This window comes from Mus caroli, unplaced genomic scaffold (genome assembly GCF_978045245.1).
Source record: "Mus caroli unplaced genomic scaffold, Mus_caroli_1 scaffold_8, whole genome shotgun sequence".
Taxonomy (NCBI): Eukaryota; Metazoa; Chordata; class Mammalia; order Rodentia; family Muridae; genus Mus; species Mus caroli.
Window position 1 is genome coordinate 2333432 of NW_028227263.1, and position 23444 is coordinate 2356875.

Here is a 23444-nt window from a genome sequence, read left to right on the forward strand (position 1 = left end):
GAGTCCTGGGTTCCTTAAGACCAGATGTCCTGGTCTGGGAATTCTACTGGGCAGTTTGGAGGGGTTGGAAGGAGGGCTGGAATCTTCATATCTCTGTGTTGGTGGCAGGGTGACATCAGGTCTCATCAGAGACTGGAAGAGAAGAAGGCATGTGGAGGCCACCCCTGTCTTCCAGGGCAGAGGTAACACATTGGTGGTGGGAGACAAAGATACCCCAGGACCCTGTGGTGCTGTACGACCCTTCTGGAAAGAGAGGGGCCTACCGTGGGGTCAGGGAGTATCTGCCTTTTCGATCCAAGCCACGGTAGGAGTGAATGGCAAACCACAGGAAGGCACAGAGCATCATAGCATATACCTGCAACAGTCAGGAGAGATGCCTAGGAGTCAATAGCCACCAACAGAGCATCATAGCATATACCTGGGACAGTCAGGAGAGATGTTGAGGAGTCAATAGCCACCAACAACCCTGGGGGAAGATTCTTACCACTTCCAGGGAAGTTCCTAGGATTGAGAAATGGAGGGCAAGAGCTAGCCACTGGGCCTCCTCCCTGGGTCAGGGGCTGGTTCCTCCCTGCCTACTGGACCTGGAAGATCCTGGTAGTGCCACAACTAGATAGAGCATTGGCCTGGGGGCAATAACCCAGGGACTGCTTCTACCTGGGAAGGGGCAAGGCAGGGCAGGATAGAGGGAGGGCCAGGAAGGAACTGGTGGCTACCGTGAGGGCCAGGCTGGTGCAGGTCAGGATGGAAGCAATACTGTAGTGTGTCCACAGAACGTTCCCGATGCTCTGGAGGCAGTCCTGGACAAAGGCAGCATGCATGGTTGCCCACCCTGGCTGGCCCTCCCTGCACAGTGTGCTCAGCTTCCCCCAGTCCCATGCTCCTCCCAGAAGCCTCTGGAGCTGCATGGTGTTTGCTCAGCCAGTGCTGAGGCCAGGACAGTCACAGTATGCACCTTCCCAAGCAGAACTACTGAGCACTCTGGGAAAGAGGCTTCATGAAACCTTGAGACTGGGGACATGGAGCCTGTCTGTGGGTACAGTGGCCTACTCCCTGGGGGGACAGGAAGGACCTTCCTCTTTTGTTCTAGCTTCCCTGAGCTCCTCCAGTTAGCCACTGTTTGTCCCCTGGCAGTTGGGGGGGGGGAGGGGGAATGTACCACAGTCCCCCAGAGGCTTCTGTGGAGGGCAGAAAATCTGATGCTGCAGGTTTCTTCACTGTGGGTCTGACATTAACAGTCTCTCCCTCTCCTTCTCCCCCTCCCTCTCCTCCTCCCCTCCTTCTTCCTCTTCCCCTCCCCCCTCCCCCTCCCTCTCCCTCTCTCCCTCTCTCAACAGGGAGGTGACCATTGGCATCTGGGACATTCATATGTTGGCATTTTGTTGGGTTTAGGCTGAGATGTTTGGGGAGGGTGAGGATGGGGTAAACCACGTGGAGCCGCACAGGGTGCGCTATTGCATTTTGGCAAGCAAGTGGTCCTTTTGGCCCTTACAGGCTTGAGCTGGCCTTTGCTTCTCTCCCACCAGGAATCCTTTGCAACCCGCCCTGATACCTTGCCACCCTGGGGGTAGGAGGCAGGCACTGAACTATTTTGTATTTGGGACCTGTGGACTGTTCTTGGGTGGATGGGGCTCCGATGGGGCTCCCTGACTCAGCCCCGTCCCAACAGGCCGGCAGCTCCCTTCCCTTCTGGGCCTTGAGCCATTCTCCACCCTCTTGTTTCTTGGAGAGTAGCCAGACATCTCTCCCCATGAGATAGGGCTGGTTTGTTTCCAGAACAGCAGGGGGATGGGACAAAGAGGGGGCTGGGTAAGAAGAGAGAGCCAGGAGGGGAGAGTGAGTCAAAGCCTAGCCCTTAGGGTATTCCATGCTCTTACCCTAGTACTTTCTGCTCTTTTGGGATCCCTGGGGACCCCTTCCTACTCTCTCTAAATACCTGATGACCCTGTTATGTAGAGCCTTAGCTTTGAGCTTCTAGATGCTTCAGAGGGGAGGGAAGGGGAGGGGAGATTCTTGATGGCCTGGGGAAGCCTCATAAAGGAGGAATGAGTGGGTGGGGCCCATGCCTGCTGCTAGCCTGCAAAAGAGAGTTGGGCCTAGGGTTAAAGTCAAGCTGGCCATCCCATTAGTTTCCCTCCCTGTGGCCCCCTATCAAGGGGTGGGGTGCATTCCTAAGACTCTAGGGTAGGTCCCAAGATGTGAGGGGCCAAAGAAGATGAAGATGTCTCTTCATAGGTAGAACCTGAAGTGCCCAGCCCTTACCAGACGGACCTGAGTCCAGAAGCCTTCATCCCCCTCCTCCTCCTCACCTCTCTCATGGCCTCCTGGCCCTGACACATGATGGCTCCTGTGCTCACCAGAAGCCCAAAAGGAGATTTCTTCCCACAACACAGAAACTGCAAGACAGACCAGGGAGGAGCATAGCGTGGGCAGGACTGATTGATGGCAAAACTAAGGTATCAAAGCGCAAGTACTTTGGGTGATTCTGCAAACTGGGCTCCCCAAAGACCAGAGCCAGGGCTTAGGATCACAGTTGCTCCTGGAAAAATAGCCACCAGTGGTTTGGCCTGGTGATAGAATAGCCTGGCTTTCTTAGGACCATTTCCCCTTACAGCAGGGCCCTGCTACTTGCCTGGTGGCTAAACACCTACTTTCTTGAAGAATACCCAATTCCTTCTTGGAATTCTCAGTCCCTATTGAACAGGGGCATTGCCCTTTTATTTTGCATTGGCCATACATTGGGTAGCCAGTCCTATTTGGGGTGGAGGGGGATGGGTGGGAGCTCAGTCATGTACTCAAAATGAACCTGCGTTCTGAGACCTCCTCTTGAAGCCTTGCCAGGATGGCTGACTCTACAGGATTTCTGGCATCCATTCTCTGGAGCACAGCAAGTATGACTACCATGTCCTTAGCTCACCGTATCCTGGATGATGGCCAGCTCCTGCCACCAGTTGCTAGATGGGCTCTTCATTGCCTGGTCATACACGAAGTCATAGGTGTCCAACACCGCATCCTCCACCTGCACCAGAGCATCATAGGAGGCAATGCCCTTAGAGAGACCCAGGGAAGCCCACATCCTGGGACTCCTTCTCCAAAGACTTTCCTCCTATCATGGCAATCCTGTGGCTTGCCTATTGCCCTTGGGGCTCCCAAAGGTTAAAGAAGAGGCCAGCAGAACTCAGCTACCCACCCTCAGTGGTAGCTTCTGGGTAGCATAGAGTGGTATCTTGGTGCTACTGCTGGCCTGGATATAGGCAATAAGCCCAGCTTGCTGAGAAGTGTGGACAGAGGCCTGGACTAGTTCCTTGCTACCCTAAGGTACTTGAGGGTCTTTCTCCAGAACTACCCAGACTACTGGGAAGATAAGCGCTAAGTCTTGGACCAAGGAAGGTAAAGGTATCTGCCATCAGATACAGGTAGCCAAGGAAGAGAAAGAAGGATGTTGGTCCTGCCTTTGCTCTACACACAGAAAGCCTAGACTGTTTTGCTCCTATCTCCTAAGTCTCTTTCACCATTCTGTTCAATCCCTACTCTAAGATGCTGTCCCCCAGGCCAAGTATGTTTTCAGAGACAAGCTGGAATTTAGTCTCTTCCAGGAATGCATCCTGGATATGTGGGGCTCACTGGTCTCCTGGCCCAGAGCAAGTCCTCCTACATCTTTTTGCCTTGAAGACCCTGAGTCCTCCTTACGCCCAGCCTCATGCCAGGCCAGCAGCCAGGTCACACAAATGGTTGTCCTAAATGAGTGGAGTGGTGTTGAAGTCCTATATCCTCTGGTAACTCATGCTTTTCAGAAAGGCAGGGTGTCTGTCCCATGGCTTGGTGTCCTCTATGGGCCTCACTCGCCAGCTGCCTGCAGGTCATAGTGGACAGGTGGACAGTTAGAGGTGCTTAGTTAGTCCAGCCTGGGCCCAAGGCCCCTGCAGGAGGGGGAACTCCTTGCTAACTGCTGATCCTGGCACCAATTCCTCCCTCTCCATCTATGCAACAGAGCCAGACATCCCCATGAGTCATCCCAGCTCAGCCTGCCCCAGCCCTCCCCCACTGGAAGCAGGTGCCAAGCTGGCCTTGGTTGCTGGTCAGTCAAGCCCAGAACCCTTTCATGGGCTCAGCTTCTTTGAGCTTATGGGGCTACTGTGTCCTTAAGGGAACAAATCCTGGGGAAGGCTGAGAACGTCTGGAGCTATTCTGGAATGGGTGGGGCAGGTAGCAGAGTCGAGCAGGCCCGATTGAACTAGCCCTTTTTGTATCACTCCCTAGCACAATTGACTTCATTTCCATGAGTTCTACCACTTTTCAAGGATGTCCCAGTGCCCCAGGGCCCCTCTGTCCACTGTCATTCCTACAGGACAATAGGGATGACATCAGCTGTAGAGCTCAGCTCAGCTTTGTTCGCCCAGCATCCCACCCCCAAAGTGCAGAACAACAGAGCCCTGCCTAGACCTTAGAACCTGATCTTGGAGCTGTACAGACCAGGCTGAACTCTCTCTGCAGAGCCCAAGCACTGGGGCAGGGGATAGTGCATGGCCGTCTGGGCATTTTGGCATCCAGAGTGCTCTGTAAGAGACTGATGCTGGAGTTTTTCATGGGAATGGGGGTGGGGGTGGGGGTGGACCAGAGGCTTCCTAAACCAGGGCCACAAGCCTCCACACCATTTGTCCAGAAGTCCCTCCTAATAAGAATACAGACTGCAGGGCTGACAAGCAGCTTCTGGGTTACAAACTCTCCCTTGTAAGTGTTTTGTCCAGGGTAGAGGGTGGAGGAAACCCTGAGTGTATGAAGTCCTGAGTGGGTATTTGTTGTCAAGGACTACAGCCTCATGAGAAGTTGGCAAAAGCCATCCACTGTGTGAGTCTCACTAAGAATAGCTAAAGCTGCCTTCTGTCCAACTGTATACACTAAACCCTGTCTTCTTGTTTATCTGTATGTAATAACCCTGCCTCCTTATTCAGCTGTATATAATAAACACACCGAGCTGCTGGGGAAAGCAGTTTTTCCATCAGAGAGTTCAAGCCACCTGATCCCAGCTTCTCTCTCTCTCTCTCTCTCTCTCTCTCTCTCTCTCTCTCTCTCTCTCTCTCTCTGTCTCTACTCTCTGTGTGTCTCTCTCTCTGTGTCTCTCTCCGTCTCTCTCTCTGTTTCTCTCTCTCTCTCTCTGTCTCTCTGTCTCTCTCTGACTCTCTGTCTCTCTCTCTATCTCTCTCTCTGTTTCTCTCTCTCTCTGTCTCTCTCTCTCTGACTCTCTCTCTCTGTCTCTCTCTCTGTTTCTCTCTCTCTCTCTCTCTCTCTCTCTCTCTCTCTCTCTCTCTCTCTCTCTCTCTCTCTCTCTCTCTGCACACATGCGCACCTGTCCTTTCTTTAGTCCTTTGTCAACCCTAGCCCCTGTCAGGCTAATCCTTGCAGCCCAAGTTATTGCAGATTGAGACCTCATGTCCAGGGTACCATCCTATCTTTCTATCTGCCTGGGCTCAGTGACTCCCCTCCCCCATGTTTGCCTGCTAGGGTGATATAGATGGGCCACACAGCCAAGGTCAGGAGGACCCCATGTGGAGCTGCAGGCAGCTTGTGGACCAGCACTGGGTCCTGAGGCTCAGAGACATGCCTGTTTTATGCTTGGTCTTGACATGAATTATTAAGGAGAGCTAAACAATTCATTTTCCTCTCCTAAGGGACACTGAGAGATTGTGGCAAAGTGGCTCTGCAGTGACTGGGAGGGTGTAATGAATAGCCCTATCACTCTGCATTCATCACATAGCAGGCTAAGCCACACTGCCATCCTCACCAACCTTGGATGCCGGCCAAGGCTTGTGTCCTGGAAGGGAGACCAGGAAAAAGCACCCATCCTTACTTCATGCTGGTGCCTGTGTGTGCAGACACAGTCAAGGTCTCTTCCTCCTCTGTCCTTCATCCTCTTGTTAGACCCTTGTTTCAGGATATCTTGAGAATCTTTCCACAGAGGTTCAGGGGGACTAGGGGGACTTTCAAGTAGTACCAGTTGACTCCTGTATCCTTTCTTACCCATGGGACTGGAGGTAGCTAGGATGACCAAGTTCAAGGCTGTTTGGCCTGGCCCACCCGTACAAAGATGGTGGATGATGGGAGGATGTTTTGGTGTTTCTGTCTGTGTTTAGTGTCACATAGGACCTCATTCCAGGCCAGGAAAGCCCAGAACTAGGTCCACATTCCAGACCACCTGGGAGTGGAGTGGAGCCTGACTGCCCCTCCCCGTCACCCCTCCCTCCCATTCTCCCATCCTCCCATCCTCCCACCCTCCCATTCCTCACCCCCACCCCGCTGGCTCATCTATATAATGCAGTAGCCCTCCAGCAGGGCCTTCTCTCTGTTCACAGAAGCAGACACAGAGGCCTGGGGAGGATAAAAGACATGTTCACGTCTGTCCTTCTACCCTTGATTTCAAACCCAAGATGTCTTGACCCAGGCTACCTCCAGGTATCTCACCAGGGTTCACATGGGCACTGCTGGAATTCAGAACTCCGAAGATTGGCCAGCAGGCCAGAGTCCAGTAGGAAGCCCTACCCCGCCCAGGGTCAGGCAGGGTGTAGAGAATTGCCCTATGGCCAGTCGTGTGGGGACTGGAGTAGAGGACCCTTTCTTTCTCTAGACTAAGCCCTGGTTGTTGCTGTCTGTTCTTTGGTTCCTGTGACGCCTCTGCCCATTTTGGACCCTAAGTTTAGAGCTCAGAATGTTAACACAGCTTTAGAACAGGGGATGGGCAGCAGCTGCTGCAGGTCAACCCAAAGCCAGCCCCTGATACCTGCCAGCTGTCTCAACTGAGGCCACCCACGCTGTGACCCAATCCTCCAGCCATCCAGACCACCCTTCAGTGGACAGGGAATGTTCTGCTAAAATGCTGCTTAGCTGTGTTGCCTCAAGCAGAACTTCTGGACACCCATGCCCTCAAGCTATTATGGAGGTTCAACCCCCTTTCAGGTCCTCTGGGGCATAGGTAATCGTTTTTTTTTTTTCACCTCTAATTTCAGGATTGATATGAGCCTTGGGGGATCTCCTTGGGCAGGGAAGACAAGCAGAAATTCTGGGCAAAGCATCTGGCTGGTCCAGGTAGAGGGTCCTGGCTGCACTCACCTGGGTGGGGTTGTGGAATCTCCAGAAGGCTACCTGCACCAGGATGCAGAATGACAGGGCAAAACACAGGAAACCCTGGGGACAGAGGTGCTCTTGTCACTGCATAGCCAGGTAGGTGGCCTGGAGAGGCAGGTGGCTAGCTTCCCCAGCTGGGTGGGGCTGAGGTGCAGGTTTGAGACCCAGTCCCTCCTGCCTGAGGGGAGGCTCTTTCTGGGAATTCCTTCCCCAGGCTCTGTGTGCTTCTGAGGATCTGTGACCTAAAGGGCTACACTGCTTTCCTGAGAATGGCAGGCTTTTCCAGTGTGGTGGAGACCCCTGCCCATAGGAGAAACAGTACTCAGAAAGGGCAGGCAGGCTGCAACTCTCCATATCTGAAATCCTGGCAGAGAACCTCCTACCCTTTAAACATAAATGAGCCAGCATCTATGTTTTATTTTATTTTTAAATTACATGTATTGTATGTGCATGTATAGGGAGGCCTGGGGAGGCCAGAAGAAAGATGTTGCACGTGGAGCCACAGGTTGTTCTCTATGGATCCTGGGAACTAAACTTGGGTCCCCTGGAAGAGCAGGCATCCCTCATTGCTGAGCTGTTTCTCCAGCATTTCTCATATACCTAACCACCCATCCTTTGAGGTAGAGTCTATATAACCCAGGCTGGCCTTGAACTCCATGATCCTCTCACTTCCGTTTTCTCAGTGCTATGATTCCAGGTGTGCACAACCACTGTGTTTTATTCAGCGCTTGTGACTGAACAAGGATGTCATGCATGCTAGGCAAACACTCTACCAACTGTCCCTCATCCCCAGCCACAAACCTCTCTTGAAGGTAGGGAATAGCCACTTCATACAGGGTGCCTTCTGCTAGTTCTTTGTTTTGTTTCTGAAACACGTTTCCAAGGAGACCCTGAGCTCTATAGCCTGACTCATCCAGAACCACAGCCCACAACCCCAGCCATAGGTTTGACACCCCAAAGGCCGTGGCCTTCCTCCTCCTTGTGAGTTTCCTACCCTTCCTCTATACCACTGCATGGGTCTCTGTGGTTACCCGACTCACAACCCTCACTCAGTGTGCAAAAAGGGTCATCTTCACACACTCAACCTTTTCTTTTTTCCTTTAGTTTGGGGTACAGACTTCTGACTTCTTTACAGAAGCCAGTGGACAATGCAGATGTCTTCCCTGACCATGTACTGCTACAAGTCCCTACACTTTGTGGGTAGTTTCAGAGGGTCATTCTTGATTAGGAAACCTGTTCCCCAGCAGTGCCCACCAAAGTCCTACCTAGTGACCTCGCATCTGGGTACCCTGGAGCCTCTGCCTGGCGCTCTTGATCATCAGTCAGCTCCAGGGCCATGCACATAGGTCCACCCACTTCCTGTGTGACCATCGAGCCCTCCATTTCGATCACCTCCCCACTCCAAAGTGTCACTGTCATGTCACTCAATAAATATGGGCAGCTGTGGCCTGACTGTCTCAACCCAGCACCACTCAGGGGTAGCCCCCAAGTGACCAGTATGCAGAATGACCTATAGTCATTGGTCAGGGTGCTAGGTCCATGCCAGGGCTAGCTTAGGTCTACAAAGTGTGTGGAAAGAGCTGAGGAAAGAGCTGTCCTCAGACTTGGCTGGGTGTGTGCTCTGCAGGAATGGGGAATTCCCTTCCTGCCAGTTCCAGAGCCTGTCTTAGAGCTGGCCCTGGGGTTGCCTGCTGCTCTACTTTTCTTTTGCCTTTATCTCCTCCTCCTCTCACCCTTCCCCTCCTCCTCTCCCCCCTCCTCCTCTTCCCCCTCCTCCTCTTCCCCCTCCTCCTCTTCCCCCTCCTCCTCTTCCCCCTCCTCCTCTTCCCCCTCCTCCTCTTCCGCCCTTCTCCTCTTCTGCCCTTCTCCTTCTCTCCTCTACCATTTCTTCCCTCCTTTTCTTCCTCCCTCATCTTTCCTCTTGCTGGCAGTTGAGGGCTGTTTTCCCCATCTGGAAGCCATTCCTCAACTCTGCCTCCTGGCTGAGGCTGTGAGCCAGCCCAGTCCAGCCCTCTCCAGAAACCACTTCATCCCTCAAGAGGGAGTCTCCCCCTCTCCCCACCAGCCCCCTCTATCTCTCTCTCTCTGTCTCATCTGTAAGCCCCCTTCTGTGTGTGTGTGTGTGTGTGTGTGTGTGTGTGTGTGTGTGTGTGTGAGAGAGAGAGAGAGAGAGAGAGAGAGAGAGAGAGAGAGAGAATGTGTGTGTGTGTGTAGAAAGGGTCTTAAGGCCCACATAGTGCAGAGAGAGGTTGGGCCAGACCTAACTGTGACCATTTCCTCCCTCCTCATTCTAAATGAAAATAAATGAATAAACTCGTAAACAGCTTGAACTGGCTTCCTGCAGCCAGCCGGCTCTTTCATTTCCTGTGTTGTGGAAGGCGGGGCAGGAAAGAGCAGGGAGGGGGCAGTGGGCACAGAGGTGTTGGGGTTGTTTCCACTCCCTCCCCCATCTACCCTTTATATGACTTGTATGTGCTCCGACACACAGGCAGCACAGATCCATGGTGAATGGGACAGGCAAATGCAGACAGCGCCCACCATGCGCATAGGCACAAAGTGGCACAAAGAGACTGTAACCACCAGGGGAGCTCCCAGTGACTCTGTGGTGACCGAGCTGGGCATACTATCCATGCCGGGGTAGGGGATGATGGGCTTAGCAAAGTGTAGAGCCAGCACTGGGCCAGGAGTAGCCTTGGGAGCACAGCTCTGTACAGGAGGAGTCTAAATGTGCCTTTTAGCCTAACCTGCACAACAGTACCGCACCAGGCCCTGAGTCTTGTTAGAGCTGTGGAATTGAAGCTTTGGAAAGCCTGGATGGGTTCTAATGCTCCCGAAATCCTTTGCCCACAAATCAAGTGCCAAGCGAGACATGGGAGGAGCTTGGGAATGCTGAGATGGGCTAGGTTGCGCAGGAGCTGGGCCTCTTGGCCCACCTGTTTACTGCCTTCAGCTTTATGGTCTTCTCGCTGACTTTGGTGCCCCCTGGTGGCCGATGTTATACTTGGGCGCAGGCCTCACATGCTGCCTTCTGCGTGCCCCTGCCTCCATTTTGTCTGTCCTACATGCTTCCCCCTAGAAAGGCACAAATCCTCTGGGATCACAGCCCACCAGCCCACCGTGCCCTTTTCACTAGGGCCTCCATCTGGGCTCTAAATCTCGGTTGTTTTTGTTTAGTGCTTATTCATGGCCAGCCTTGTCCCTGCCCTGCCTGGTGAGGTCTGAGCTGCCAGGTCCGGCAGCGGCTCTAGGATGTGACTCTGCCCCTGGTTCTGGAGACCACGGGTCATCAGCAAATGTACTGAGCATGAAGACAAGGTTGCAAAGGGTCTAGATTGGGTCTACCCAGGAAGCAAAGCTCAGGTTCCTGAGGGCTCCTGGATCCCCCCAGTCTCTCACAGGTAGAGTTTGGGAGGTCTGCAAACAGGGGCTCTGGGATGGACAGCGGAGGGGGACAGGAAATGCCTGGAATGGGAGGGCAGGTAAGAGAGTAGGGTTTCAGGAAGGAACCGCCCACATTCAGATGACTGGGAAAGCCTGGGTGAAGCAGGGACAGGGTGGCCATGGGGAGGGCCCTGGGAGGGAGAATCTGGATTAGCCATTGAGGGTTGTGGGGGAACACTGAGCACCCAAATGGAGAACTGGATACAGCAGCAACAAGAGCTTTCTTCTTTGGGGTTGTGAAACGTCTCTTCAATGGCTAGGCAAGGACAGTGGATCTCTGACAAGGAAGCCCAGGTTGCAGAGACAGCTCTAGGGACTGCCTGGTCACTTTGGTCTTCTAACAAGAAGTGGAATTCACCCAGTCCTGTCTCCAGACCTGGCTAGGTATCGGAACCAAGCCCTGTTGGGGTTTTTAGAGATAACCCCAGGGCAAAGAGGGCAATTCTCTCTTTGAGGGGCCCTGCAGCACCCAGGTAGAGGTTTTTTTGACTGGTCCAGGTAGGAGGGTCCTGATTGAGCAAGTGGAAGGTCCTGACTGTGTAAGTGGAGGGACTCACTGGTCTATATCCCCTGACCTTTGCTTCTTTCTGGATACTTCTGCTGGGGTCAGGCAGCTCCCTGGTCTTATTCCTCTCCAGCTCTTGTCCCCGTGTGAGGTCTGGGAGCCGAGGTCGTCTGGCAGCACATGGAACTTACCGCAGCCATGAGGCCATGGGCCTCCCTCACAGTGGCTGTGGTGCTCAAAGCAGCTCCCAGGCTCAGGAGCCCCGCTAGGCTGATCCCCACATAGAAGGCTGTGGGAATAGAAAGACAGAGGGTATGGAATCTAGCATGGGGTCTGGACATAGAGGTTGGATCTGAAATCTATCTACTTTGGGAGTCACAGAGCTAGAACTGACCTTTGGGGAAGTCCCAAAAGGCACATATCCTTGGCTCAAAAGAAGGAATGTCCATAGCCCAATAGCCTGACCTCCTGAGGCTGAGAAGGAAGGGGGAAGAGAAGGTAGCTAAGAGACAGTACTCTTTCCTCCATTCCTCCTGTCCTCCCTGCCTCACAGACTATCTTTAAGGACATCCCCATACTCTAGTGACAGGTGGCAGTGTAGGCTGTACCTTATCAGTGCAGGCCCAGGCCCCAGGCTTCCTGCCTAAGGGAGGCCTAGTGCCTTGGAAGGCAGGGACTGGGGCTACCCATCCCCCATTCAGGAGCCTCAGTTTTCCCACTAATTCCTAATGGGTGGTGACCTTCATAGATTCCTTGCATTCCTCTTATTAAAGTGGCTTTGTTCTTGTGGAAGTGAGACACCCTGGCAGGTTGGGTCCTAGCTGGGCATTTTCTGCCCTCTGTATATGGTATTCCCTGCCAAGCCCCACAGGCCCACCTGAGTGGGCCCCAGGAGATCCCTGCCCTGAACACATAGATCTGGGCCCTGCCACAGCTTCACCACTGCTATGGGGCAGGCGAATCAAGGCAGGAGTGCCTGCTGTCGCCTAAACCTTCCCATCTTTGTTAGTCCAACCCAGACACTGGGGCTGCCTCTCCCTACCCCTGACCTCTGGCTTTTGCCCAAAGCCAGCTCCTCTGGGCAGCCTAGGGCTGGGGAGTAAGGTCTGTTCCTCCCAGATGTGTTTGGCCCTGGAGCCCTCTCACTTCCAATCCACAGCCATTTCTGGTCTCACTTACCCCAATAGCGCAGTGTTTCATAGGGGTTCCTCTCCAACGATGCATGGCCAATCACAGTAAAGTGGTCTCCAAAGTGAGTGACAACCGCCATGGTGGCCATAGAGAGGCCCAGCAGCTGAGGGTGAAGTGGGCTCACCGTCAGTGCTGGGGAGTTGCAGAGGCCCCTCACCCTGACAGAATGTAGGGTCTGGGCTTCTTAGGCCCCCAGCCTGGCTCCCTCCAGCTTCCTCGGTGCACAGGAACAAGGCAGCTACAGGAGGCCTACATATTTCTGTGGGCAGACACTCACAGATAGTGTACTACACACAGAGGTAAGTAGAAAACACACTAACCAGTGCCCCATGGTGCTCAGCTCCGCTCCTCTCTTCTCCCCTCCCTTCACCTCCCCTCTCCTCCCTTCCTCTTTACTCTCCTCCCTTCTGTGGTTCCCCAGTGAGTGGGGACCTCAGACCACAGTGGACACAGTAGGTATCGCTGTGTCCTCCCATCTGAGGACCCAGGAGCTCATATCAAACTGTCTGCAGAGACTTGTCTGCAGTTCCTGTCCTGGCAGTCCCAGTCTCTGGGTCCCAAGCAGCACCCCTTCCGGGTAGTCCTTGCACACTCTTAAGTCACCAGCTAACCTAGGTTTTCCCAGGCTCTTCACTGACCCTTGGGGTGACAACTGTGCCTACAAGGACATCAGGTACAGATGTTCACAGTCCTCTAAAGGTGGCCACCAGGGACCCAGAACCAGTCTGAGGGACTGTGGTGTGGCAGGAGGAGAGACCACAGTGCTGGAAGCCCGGGCATGGTGAGCTATTTCCTCCCCTGCCTGCCCACCCATCCACTCCTGCCCCACATGCATGTTACCAAGACAAGGAAGTTGGTGATCAGTATCTGGCATTTGGCAATCTTGATTCGATTCCAGTGCCCCATGGTGCTCGTCTCCTCTCCTCTCTGCCCTTGTCTCCTCTCCTCTCTTCTCCCCTCCCTTCACCTCCCCTCTCCTCCCTTCCTCTTTACTCTCCTCCCTTCTGTGGTTCCCCAGTGGGTGGGGACCTCAGACCACAGCAGACACAGTAGGTATCACTGTGTCCTCCTATCTGTCAGCAACCCTTGTAACCTAGTGGCTGTGTTGGGGGAAGGAAGAAGGGCAGGCCGGAAGGGGTCAGTTTTTATACCCACTGTTGCTCTGGCCTGGCCCAAGATAACTGGGTTTTTGTAGGCATGAGGCCTCCCTTTGGGTAGGCTGGGCTACACTGCAGCATGGGGAGGGGTGGAGTCTTGAGGGGAGCAGAAAGAGAAGGAAGGGCCCATGGTTATAAGGCATGGCATTGGTTGTAAGGGTGTACTAACCTGTAACTGTCCAGCTACGTGAAAACCTTTAGTGTTTGGTTAGACCTCATGTCCCAAAGTCCTCCTGGGATTTATCCCCAAACAGGACTTCTGCAAGTGTTAACTGTGTCTCATGACCTGATGGCATTAACCAATTCATAACCGGCACAGAGGGGAAGGGTGTGATAGAGTCAAATCTCAGGAAATGTCCAGGGGTTGGGCAAACAGGCATAGGCGTTTCAAGATGGAGGAAGTCTGTTTGTATTGACCTTCGGTGAGCTAACCATATTTGATAGAAAAACAAAAGCAGAGCATGCTTCCCACAGCCAGCACCTGGGAGGCTGAGGCAGGAAGGTATTAGCAAGTTAGAGGCTAACCTAACACACTCAGTGAGACCCCACCTCAAAATACACAGGCTGGAGACAGGGCTCAGTTGAAGTGTTTGCTGTGCAAGCATGAGGACCTGAGGTCGGATACCTCAGAATCCATGTTAAAGAAGTCAGGCATGGCAGCGTATGCTTGTAATCCCAGTGCCATGGAGGCTGAGGCAGGACAATGCTGCCCGGACTCACTGGCCAGCCAGCCAGTGACATCTGAGGTTGACCTCTGGCTTCCCCGTGCCTCCACCCACACCCTGCCCCAGGAACACACACATAAATCAATACACAATAAGAAAGAACCATCTGAAACTCTGTCAGCCACTTTCTGAAAAGGAACAAGTGTTTGCTTACTTCAAGTACTGGAGCCCTCCAAGAGGGTCGGTGCCCCACTCTCATAGGCTCTCTGTCAAAATGTGCGTCTGCCATAACACACAGGATGATGTAAGCCATGGAATGAGCAGTACTGCAAATTCAAATACATGCAGGCCATGCTAAGTGGGCTTTGGAGACTATAACATGAGTGTTCACCTTAAAACCTGGTTATGTCTCAGCCTGTTCAGATACCTGAGGCTGTTTCTGGGTACCCAGCAAAGGGTGCATGGCCCTCTTTTCACACCCTGTAACGTAGGGTTCTCCTAGCCAGGGGGCATCTTGGTAGGAAAAAGAGGTAACTGTGGAAGTGATCCCTAGGCCTTCTAGAAGCCAGTGAAATAGGGCTGTGTTCTGGACTGTCAATGTTGCTGCTGGGAAGATTGTCAAGTGGCCACCCATTCAGGAAGACTGACATTGGAGCCTCCTGCTGTAGTCCCCTCTTTTCTCCTTCTTCCTAAGGGGCTCTTCCAGCACTCCAGGTGACTCCTCTGCAGCCTGCATTTCCCAGAGTCTCAGTTCTCAGCCTGTAGGGTAGGTGAGGGGTGACCACTGTATCACTCAAGGAAGACTCCAAGACCCAGCCAGGGTACAGAGCAGCTTAGGTGCAGCCAAGTCTCAGGGTGTGGCCTAAACTTCATGTGTGCCAGGCCTCCTGCAGCAGAGCCTCCTGTTTGCTCAATCCTCAACCACCTTTCTCTACCTGCATGGAAGAAAGAGTCAGGCAGCCTCCAGGACCCAAGATGGCCCTGGAACCACCTAGAACCCCCTCCTCAATTACTCCATGCGTAGGAAAAGAGTGGAGCCAGGCGCTTTCCTCAGATGGCCTCACTTTGTCTTCTCAGAGTGGTAGGGACCCTAGGCCTGTCCTTCCAATATTAGGTCTGTCAACCCTCTCTTCCGCGAGGCCACCAGTGGGGCCAGGAATCCATGTGTTGCGGGACCACATAGCAAAGTGCCCTCTTGGATACCTTTGCCTTCCACCCTTCTGCTCTGACACTCTCTGTACGAGGAAATGGTATGTCAGAGGAGCTGCTGGCCTGCCTCCTGCCTAGCTCAGGGCTCGTTGGGCTATGGTTCATTCCCAGTAGAGGGCAGTGCTGGCTCTCTGAAGTCAGGGAGGGGACATGATTTTGCCAGCAGCAGATAGTTTCTGTGACTGTGTGATGTTTGGAATTCTTGGGACATTTCAAAGGGTATAAATGCTAGGGCTCCAAGAGGTTGGGTGGGGTGGTGGTTGTTTGCTGTTGGTCATGGTTTGTGGAGTAGCCCTACGGAAAGAAGAGGAAAAAAAAAGAAGAAGGAAGAAGGAAGGGGGAAGAAGGAAGAAGGAAGAAGGAAGAAGGGGGAGGGGGAGTGGGAGGAGAAGAAAAGGAGAAGGAGGGGGAGAAGGAAGAGGAGAAGGAATTACTATTACTATTATTATTATTATTATTATATATCCTGATAGCAAAGATCAAACTTGCCCCAAGGAACCATATGCCCCTATTCAGCAGGAAGCAGTCTAATGATAACACTACCCCCTTTCCTTTCTACCCTTTTTTTCTCTCCTACCTAGTGTTAGGGGTTTGAAAGGGTGAAAGAAAAGGGGTGAAGGGTAGAAGAAAGAGGAACCTACAAAGTAGCCAAAGTCTAGCTACAAATGGCACTCAGAGGTAGGCCTAGGCAGAATGGGAAATTTGATTTCATTGCAGGGGACAAAGGAATGGGTATTTTATTCAAGACACCAGCAAAAAATTTATTGTGGCTGCTACCACTGGGATATACCTTGCTTTGCTCCCAGAGAGGGTTTTCTGGTTTTTCTTTTTCTTCTTGTATTCTGTTTCAAAAAAGGTTGGGAGAATGGTTAAGCGGTTGGAAAAATTTTGGGTAGAAGTGGAGGGTCCTGAGAAACAAACAATGTCAGGAAAGGGAAAACAAAAGGTGTCACTCTGCTCTCTGACGCCTGCAAGGGATGCAGAGTTGGCTGCAGCTGGAAAACTTTCAGGTGGAGGTGGAAGCGCTGGGGAGGCGAAGAACACCAGAAAAGGGAGAACAACAAGGCTCAGTCCTGGGGACTGAGCAAGAAAGCAGGAGTTTCCTGCAGGAGGAAAGAGGGATAGAAACTGTGCCAGAGGGCAGTCGGGTCAGAGAAAAGCTGACAAGGAGGGAGAAAAGCTGAATGGCTGGTGAAACAGTCCATTTCAAAAGAAAGGGTTAATCTCGAACTAACTGCGCTGCCAGAGTAGGAAGAGAAGTGGCTTGGGGTTGGGAGATCACCATCAGCTTTCCCAATAGTCTACAGCATATGTCTGCAAATGGTGTGCAACAGGGTTATGGCAAGATAGGATGGCATCCTATAAAAATGATGGTTCGAAGAGACCATGGTCTCATATGGGAGACACAAGCCTTATGTGAAACAATTGGGCCACTAAAATTGATTCCCTAAGACTGAAAGGGAATGGTTACAGCTGTACTAGAGGCTGATCTGTAATTGCAATAGATAACATGGTGAAAGGAAGAAGCTTTGAATATTAAACAGGGAAATATAGTGAGGGGAAGGGATATAGTCAAAGAACAGTTGCTAGGCAAAGGGCCCTGCTCAGATATGCAAGAACAGAGTCAATTTGATGATGCTACAGTGGAACGATGTTGCTTAGTGCCTTTAAGAGCTTGGGACAAAGTTGGAGAGCCTGGAGAAAGGTCCATCTTGTTTACAAAGATACAAGCATTCACTTTAAAAAAAACAAAAACAAAAAACAAAAAACAAAGATTAGTCTCAGCTGTGAATGAAGCTGTATCAGACCCCGATGAAAGACAGGTATTGATAGAGACCTTGGTGTTTGAAAATGGGAATACTGAATGTAAAATGCTATTAGACCATTAAAGGCATGTGCACTGCCTATGTATGAGTGAATAAGGGATACAACTGGTATTGGTTCTAACATGTACCATGTAATATCATAGGTCAAACTATCGCTAGAGATCTCTGATATCAAAATTCCTAGTACTTCAATTGCAGGAAATAAAGTCATTTCCAAAGAGACTGTGACCAAGCCACTAAAGAGCTCAGATCTCAAAATGCTAAATGCTTTAATTGTGGGAATCATAGTCATTTGCAACAAAATTGTGAATAAGGCATCTTTAAGGGCAACGATTTTCCTAAATATAAACCAGAAAGAAGGCCTAGGCTTCCAGGAGTGTTTAAGCAATGTGGCAAGGGTTGACATTGGACCAGTGAGTGTAAGTCCAAGAGAGACAGTCAAGGCAATTTTTTGCCATTGGGAAATGAAATGAGGGGAGCTAGCTCGAGGCCCCCACAGCAAAAAGTACAAGCTGTTTTGAACAGCAGCTGAGAGACACTGGGTTATAGAAAAAACTGCAGAATTAAATCAGTCTATATACTATAAGGATGTGTTAATATCAGAATGGAAGCCTACAAAAGTTTTGCAATGGGGATGCAGGTTTGTTTACATTTCCATGGAAATGAAAAGCTGTGGATATTATCCAAACTGATAAAGATTAGAATTGAGCACATTAGATTTTCAGAACACCTTGGCCAATGATTAGAAAACACTTATTTAATTGAAAATGTCTGTTTATAACTTCCAGCTACATCCAGCATAATTAATGACATAAAGTAGGGGGGAAATGTAGTGACAATTTTGGAGTTTTGGTTTCTTTATAAAACACAGAAATATTATAAGAACATTTTTAATTCAATCCCAGAAGTGGGATATGGGGCTGCTTCAGATTGTCCACAGCAGCTGTCTATGATTTGTCTCGTGCTCTGGCAGGGGCATGATTTTACCAGTGGCAGATAGTTCTGTGATTGTGTGACGTTGGAATTCTAAGAACTTTTCAGAAGGTATATAAATGCTAAGGCTTTAGAGGCAGGGTGGGTTGTTGGTTGTTGGTTGTTTGTAGTTTGTTTTTGGTCAAGGTTTAAGTAGTGATGCACAAAGAAGAAAGAAGAAATTAGATATTCTGATGGCAAAGGTCAAACCTGCTCCAATGAATTAGATGCCTCTAACCAGTAGGAAGTAGTTTAATGGTAATGTTGTTCCCTTTCCTTTCTATCCTTTTTTTTCTCTCCTAGCTAGTGTTAGGGGTGGAAAGGGTGAAAAAGGGCTGGAGAAGGGTGGAAGATTGTGTGTATGTGTGCATGTGAGCATGTGCACCTATGCATGTGTGTTTATCTCTGTGTATCATCTTCATGTATGTGTGTGTGTCTATGTATGTTTCTGTGTTTGTATATACATGTATTTGTGTGTATAGGTGTATGTGTGTACATGTGTGTGTATTTGTGTTGTGTGTATTTTTTGTTTATCTATGTATATATGTGTGCGTGTGTATATTTATGTATATGTGTTTATTTGTGTGTGTTAGTGTGTGTGTACATTTGTGTGTATTTATATGTGTGTTGTATATGTTTGTGTATATCTGTGTGTAGTTTTGTATATCATGCTTGTGTTTCTTTGTATGTGTGTTTCTATGTATATGTGCTATGTTTGAACGTTATATATTTGTGTGTGTGTTGTATTTGTATGTGTCTGTGTGTTATGTGTATGTGTCCATGTGTGTATATTTTTTATGTGTGTGTTTGTGTATATCTCTATATCTGTGTGTGTGTGTGCCTGTGTGTGTATTTGTTTATGTGTGTATGTGTCCATGTGTGTATGTGTCTAGTTTATGTGTATGTTTGTGCATCTCTCTCTCTCTCTGTGTGTGTGCGCGCGCACATGTGTGTATGCACTGCACTCACGACAGTGTACCTACTGCTGGAGTACAACTTCCTACTTTCTCTCTCCTTTCTTCATCTAATAATGAGTTAGTTGACTAAAAATGGGTCAACTAACTAAAGAGAGCCAATGGCTACAACTGAACAGTTTATGAATAAATAGTGTTAGATTTCAATTCATCATATTATAAAAAAAAAATCAATGACCTGAGAGATGACTCAGTGGCAAAGGCAGATGCCACCAAGCCTGATGACCTGAGCTCAATTCTTGGAGCTACATGGTAGAAGGAGGGGATTTCTGCAAGCTGTCCCCTAACAGCACCTCCATACGTGTGCTGTGGCCCAGCCCAACCCCAATGAGGATCCATGCCAGCACAGGGAAATGATAGGCTATATCAGTGAGTGAGGAAGAAGAGAACAGATCTCCCATCCGGAGGAACCCCAGAGAAACCATGCTAGGGCCCCACCCTCCTGGAATTAGGGCAGATGTCGGCACTCATAGGCTCTTTGTGTACTGGACACTGCAGGCAGTCCAGCCATAACACTCAGGGACAAATCCTGCAGATGGTGGGGACCTGTGGTGGGAGGTAAGGAGTGAGGTGTCTTCCATAACTTATAACCCCCATCTAATACAAAGAAGAAAAAAAAAGGACATCTGCCAGCTCGGGCCCTGCAGGACACCTGAACAGCTCCCTCAGAACTCATGGTCACATCAAGGACAGTGAGAAGTCTTTCTAGAACAGAAGATGCAGGTCATGTCGGATCCTGGATGGACCTTGGAGCCAGACAAGGATAATCAGGGACACAGAAGATGGGTATAGTTGACAGCAATACATTAATACTGGGTGACAGCTTCCCCTCACCAATGTTACACGTTGCTGTGAAATGTAGTTTCCTGGCCCAAGTTCTTACCATATGTGCCCAACCTGTGGTGTGCATGCGACTGAGAACAGCTAGCTATACATATGGCTGAACATAAAATTGTGAGTATACTTAATACATTGAGACTTTTTCAGTTTTGTGCACGCGTGCGCACGTGCGTGCGTGTGTGTGTGTGTGTGTGTGTGTGTGTGTGTGTGTGTGTATGTGTGTGTGTGCATGCGGTCAAAGGTCAACATTAGGTGTTTTCCTTGATCACTCTGCACCCTCTTTTCTCTTTTTTAGATTTATTTTTATTTTATGTGTATGGGCTTCTCTGAACACCACATATAAGTACCTGAAGAGACCTTCCAGAACTAGAGATACAGTTGGCAGTGTGCCTTCATAAGCATTCTAGAAACCAAGCCTGGGTCCTTGAGACGAGCAGCCAGTGCTCTTGACTGCTGAGCCATCTCTCCAGTCCCTCACACCTAGCTTTTAAGATGACTTCTGGGTTCAAACTCAGGTCCTCATTATGCATGACTCACTTTACTAACTAAGCCATCTTTCTAGCCCCATGGTGGGGGGTGTCTTTTGGTCTGTTTGTTTTATAATTCAATTGTGAGGCTGCCACACATGTGGTGACAAGATTGTGCCATGATATCTAAAAAGGCTGAACATACCTAAAACCCCTTTGACCCTCCAGAGTGGCAGGAATGTCGTTCATGCATTAGCTAGTGGTTCCCCTGGGTACCCAGGTTGCCTCAGGCTGTGGCTGTACACCAGGAAGTTGAAGATAGGTTGGGAGGTTTGGGAGTGTCAGTCCTGCCCCCTCCCCAGCCTCTAGGGAGGGGAGAGCAACTGGAGGCCAGTGATGGCATCAGCCTGACTGCGCATTAAACCAGTTAAAAGGACATTGTAGGAATATCCAAACAGCTGACCATGGGAGGTGCTGAGGGCAGTGGGACACCTCCTCCCACATGCCTGTTCTTGAGGCACACTGGTGCAGTAGCTGTAGTCACTCTTCATCATGGCCTTTATAGTAAAGTAGTGGGCAGATATAAGCCAGAGCTCCCCTGAGTTCTATGGGCTATGCCAACAAGTGACAGACATGAGGAGGATCCTACAGGAACCGTAACACATAGGTTACCATCTGAAGCTATGATTGACACCTGCAGAGGGCTGGGGTGTGCACTCTTATTGGACGGAGCTTTCTGCCTCAGGATCTGATGGCATCTTTGGGCAGGCTGTGCAGAATTGAATGGAATTAGGGCACCCAGCCAGCTTGTGCTGGAAATGCTTAGTGTGTGGGGTCATTGCTGGGTCCCATGCTAAGAGCATAGGAAGGACATAGCTCTTTTTTTTTTTTTATGATCCCAGCTGTAATAGAGGCTCTGAGGCGGTCTTTGTGAACTCTAGCACACCTCAGCATTCCCATAAACTCCAAAGAGGTTTCATTTCAAAGCATGTTTTTGTCTATCCCCAGGTTGTCTCGCTGAGTCACACCCTCTTGGCCTTATCCCCCTACTTCTCCTTCCCCCTGCTCCTTCTGCATCTTAGAGGGGAGAGGACAACACCTGCTACCCGTCCACCCACCCACCACCAGCTTGTCCTCACCCTCCTCTCATGCAGTTGTCCATCTGTTCTTGTGTAGCTTTCACTTCACTGGTGCCTCAGTTTACCTACACCATTGCCTCTAGGAACCCTGGTGGAGATAGAGACACTTTGGCCTAAGAGCAGGCTCCTGCAGTTTGGAAGCGGTTATTCTCCTCTTTTGTCCTCTTAAGAGCCACCTGGATGGAGGACCAGCCGAGTGGGACCAGCTCAAACAGCCCCTGGCATCTGAGGGCCTGGCAAGGCAGGGTGGGTGGCACACAGCTATTCCCACTCAGGAAGGCCAGCCTGTCTGTTACCTGGGCACATGGAGACACCTGCATCCAAGTTCTCTTCCTGTCCTGTCACTGCCTGGAGAGTGGGGCTCCAAGCTCGAGGGGACTCTTAGGAAACCTGAACTGGAAATGGCCTGACTTTTGCCTTTGTTCTGATTCTGAAATTGTCCACTATAATGCAAGTGAGAGGAGCCGTTAGGAGCTGCCTTCTACCCCAACCTGAGCCCAGTATGTGGCAGCTGAGCCTATTCTCAGTTCGCACTCACAGCTGCTCCAGTAGAGGACATCAAAACTTACTCTGCTCCACCCACCGCTGTCCCTTCTGGGAGTGAGGCCCTCCCTTCCTATCAGTGGGACCCAGCTTGCCCTGCAGGCTGCAGCTGCCCTCCCTGGGGGTGTCCAGGGTCCATAACCCCCTCTCAGGTTCCAGGAACACCTGGAGGCTCACCTCTCTATCTTCACGCTGTCCCATTCTTTAGTGTAAGGAAACTAGAAGCTTCCAGGACTAGACCTAGGTTAGCAGATGGGGGCAGTAAGCCTTGGAGATGACAATTACATCAGGAGAATAAAGGTTACATTTACAGAGCAGTCATTAGAGTGGCCTAGCCTGTAGATACCTGGGCCTGGCCAGGTAGTCATGCCATCTGAAGGACTGGCACTGAAGTCTCAGCGGACAGCACCAGTGAGGAGCTTCAGGCCCAGCCCACGGGCAGCACTCACAGAAGGCCTGACTCTCTCAAGGCCCAGTTCACTATCCCAGATGGAGGAAGGGTCCTGCTGTGCTATCCAATCTCACCTTGTTCCTCTTTCTCCTAAAGGGACCTGCAGCTATTCACCTGGTGCCTTTGGTTTGGGAAAGATAAACATTTAACTTTGGGGGTACTTCTGGACCATTTCTTGGTACTCACTGCCTCTGGAGACAGAGGCACCTCTGTGACTAATGGCTGTGGTAGGGGCTGACAGGGTCAAGTGATGCATGGAATTTCAGTTTGGATCTGACTCTTAGTGACCAGTGAATTCTCTAGACCCCCTTTTGGCTATTTCCCAGTCCTAGGTCCAGCAGTAGAATAGAAGGCATAGCTACTCTTGGAGCCTCAGGTTTGTTTTCCAACCTGGACTTTTATGGTGAGAGAGAACATGGGGAAGCCACTAGAACCACCTCCACTGAGAGAGAGAGAGCACATAAACCAAAGCTACAAAGAAAGATTTTAGGGTAGTGAGTCTACCGTCAAAGGCTTGAGGTGGGTAACCCTAGGGAAGTGGGTAACCAATCTTAGGGTGGTGTGTGACTTACTTCAGGGAAGTGGGTAACCAATCTTAGGGTGGTGTGTGACTAACCTCAGGGTGGTGGGTAACCAACCTCAGGGTGGTGTGTGACTAACCTCAGGGTGGTGGGTAACCAATCTTAGGGTGGTGTGTAACTAACCTCAGGGTGGTAGGTAACCAACCTCAGGGTGGTAGGTAACTTCAGCTGTGAGGCAACTGTTGGCCCAAGTCCTGGGATTGCCGGTACAAATCAATACACATCTCTAGACCTAGTAAACAGCCACTAGGCTGGTAGAATCAATCAATCAATCAATCAATCAATCAATCAATCAATCAATCAATCTCTGTGTGTGTATGTGTGTGTTGTGTGTGTGTGTTTGTGTGTGTGTGTGTTTGTGTGT

At 50.7% G+C, this 23444-nt stretch overlaps 1 protein-coding gene across 1 annotated transcript; it reads right to left on the reverse strand.

Annotated features, from left to right (window-relative positions):
* Positions 1–230: 230 nt before the first annotated feature.
* On the reverse strand, positions 231–13174 carry Tspan32 (tetraspanin 32). The gene is made up of 8 exons (XM_021167876.2): positions 13097–13174; positions 12245–12359; positions 11257–11354; positions 7105–7179; positions 2918–3019; positions 2310–2396; positions 717–800; positions 231–355 (listed from the first exon to the last, which is right to left on the reverse strand). The coding sequence occupies exons 1-8, from the start codon at positions 13160–13162 to the stop codon at positions 260–262; spliced, it is 723 nt and encodes a 240-aa protein (XP_021023535.2). The 5' UTR covers positions 13163–13174; the 3' UTR covers positions 231–259.
* Between the last annotated feature and the right edge of the window lie 10270 nt (positions 13175–23444).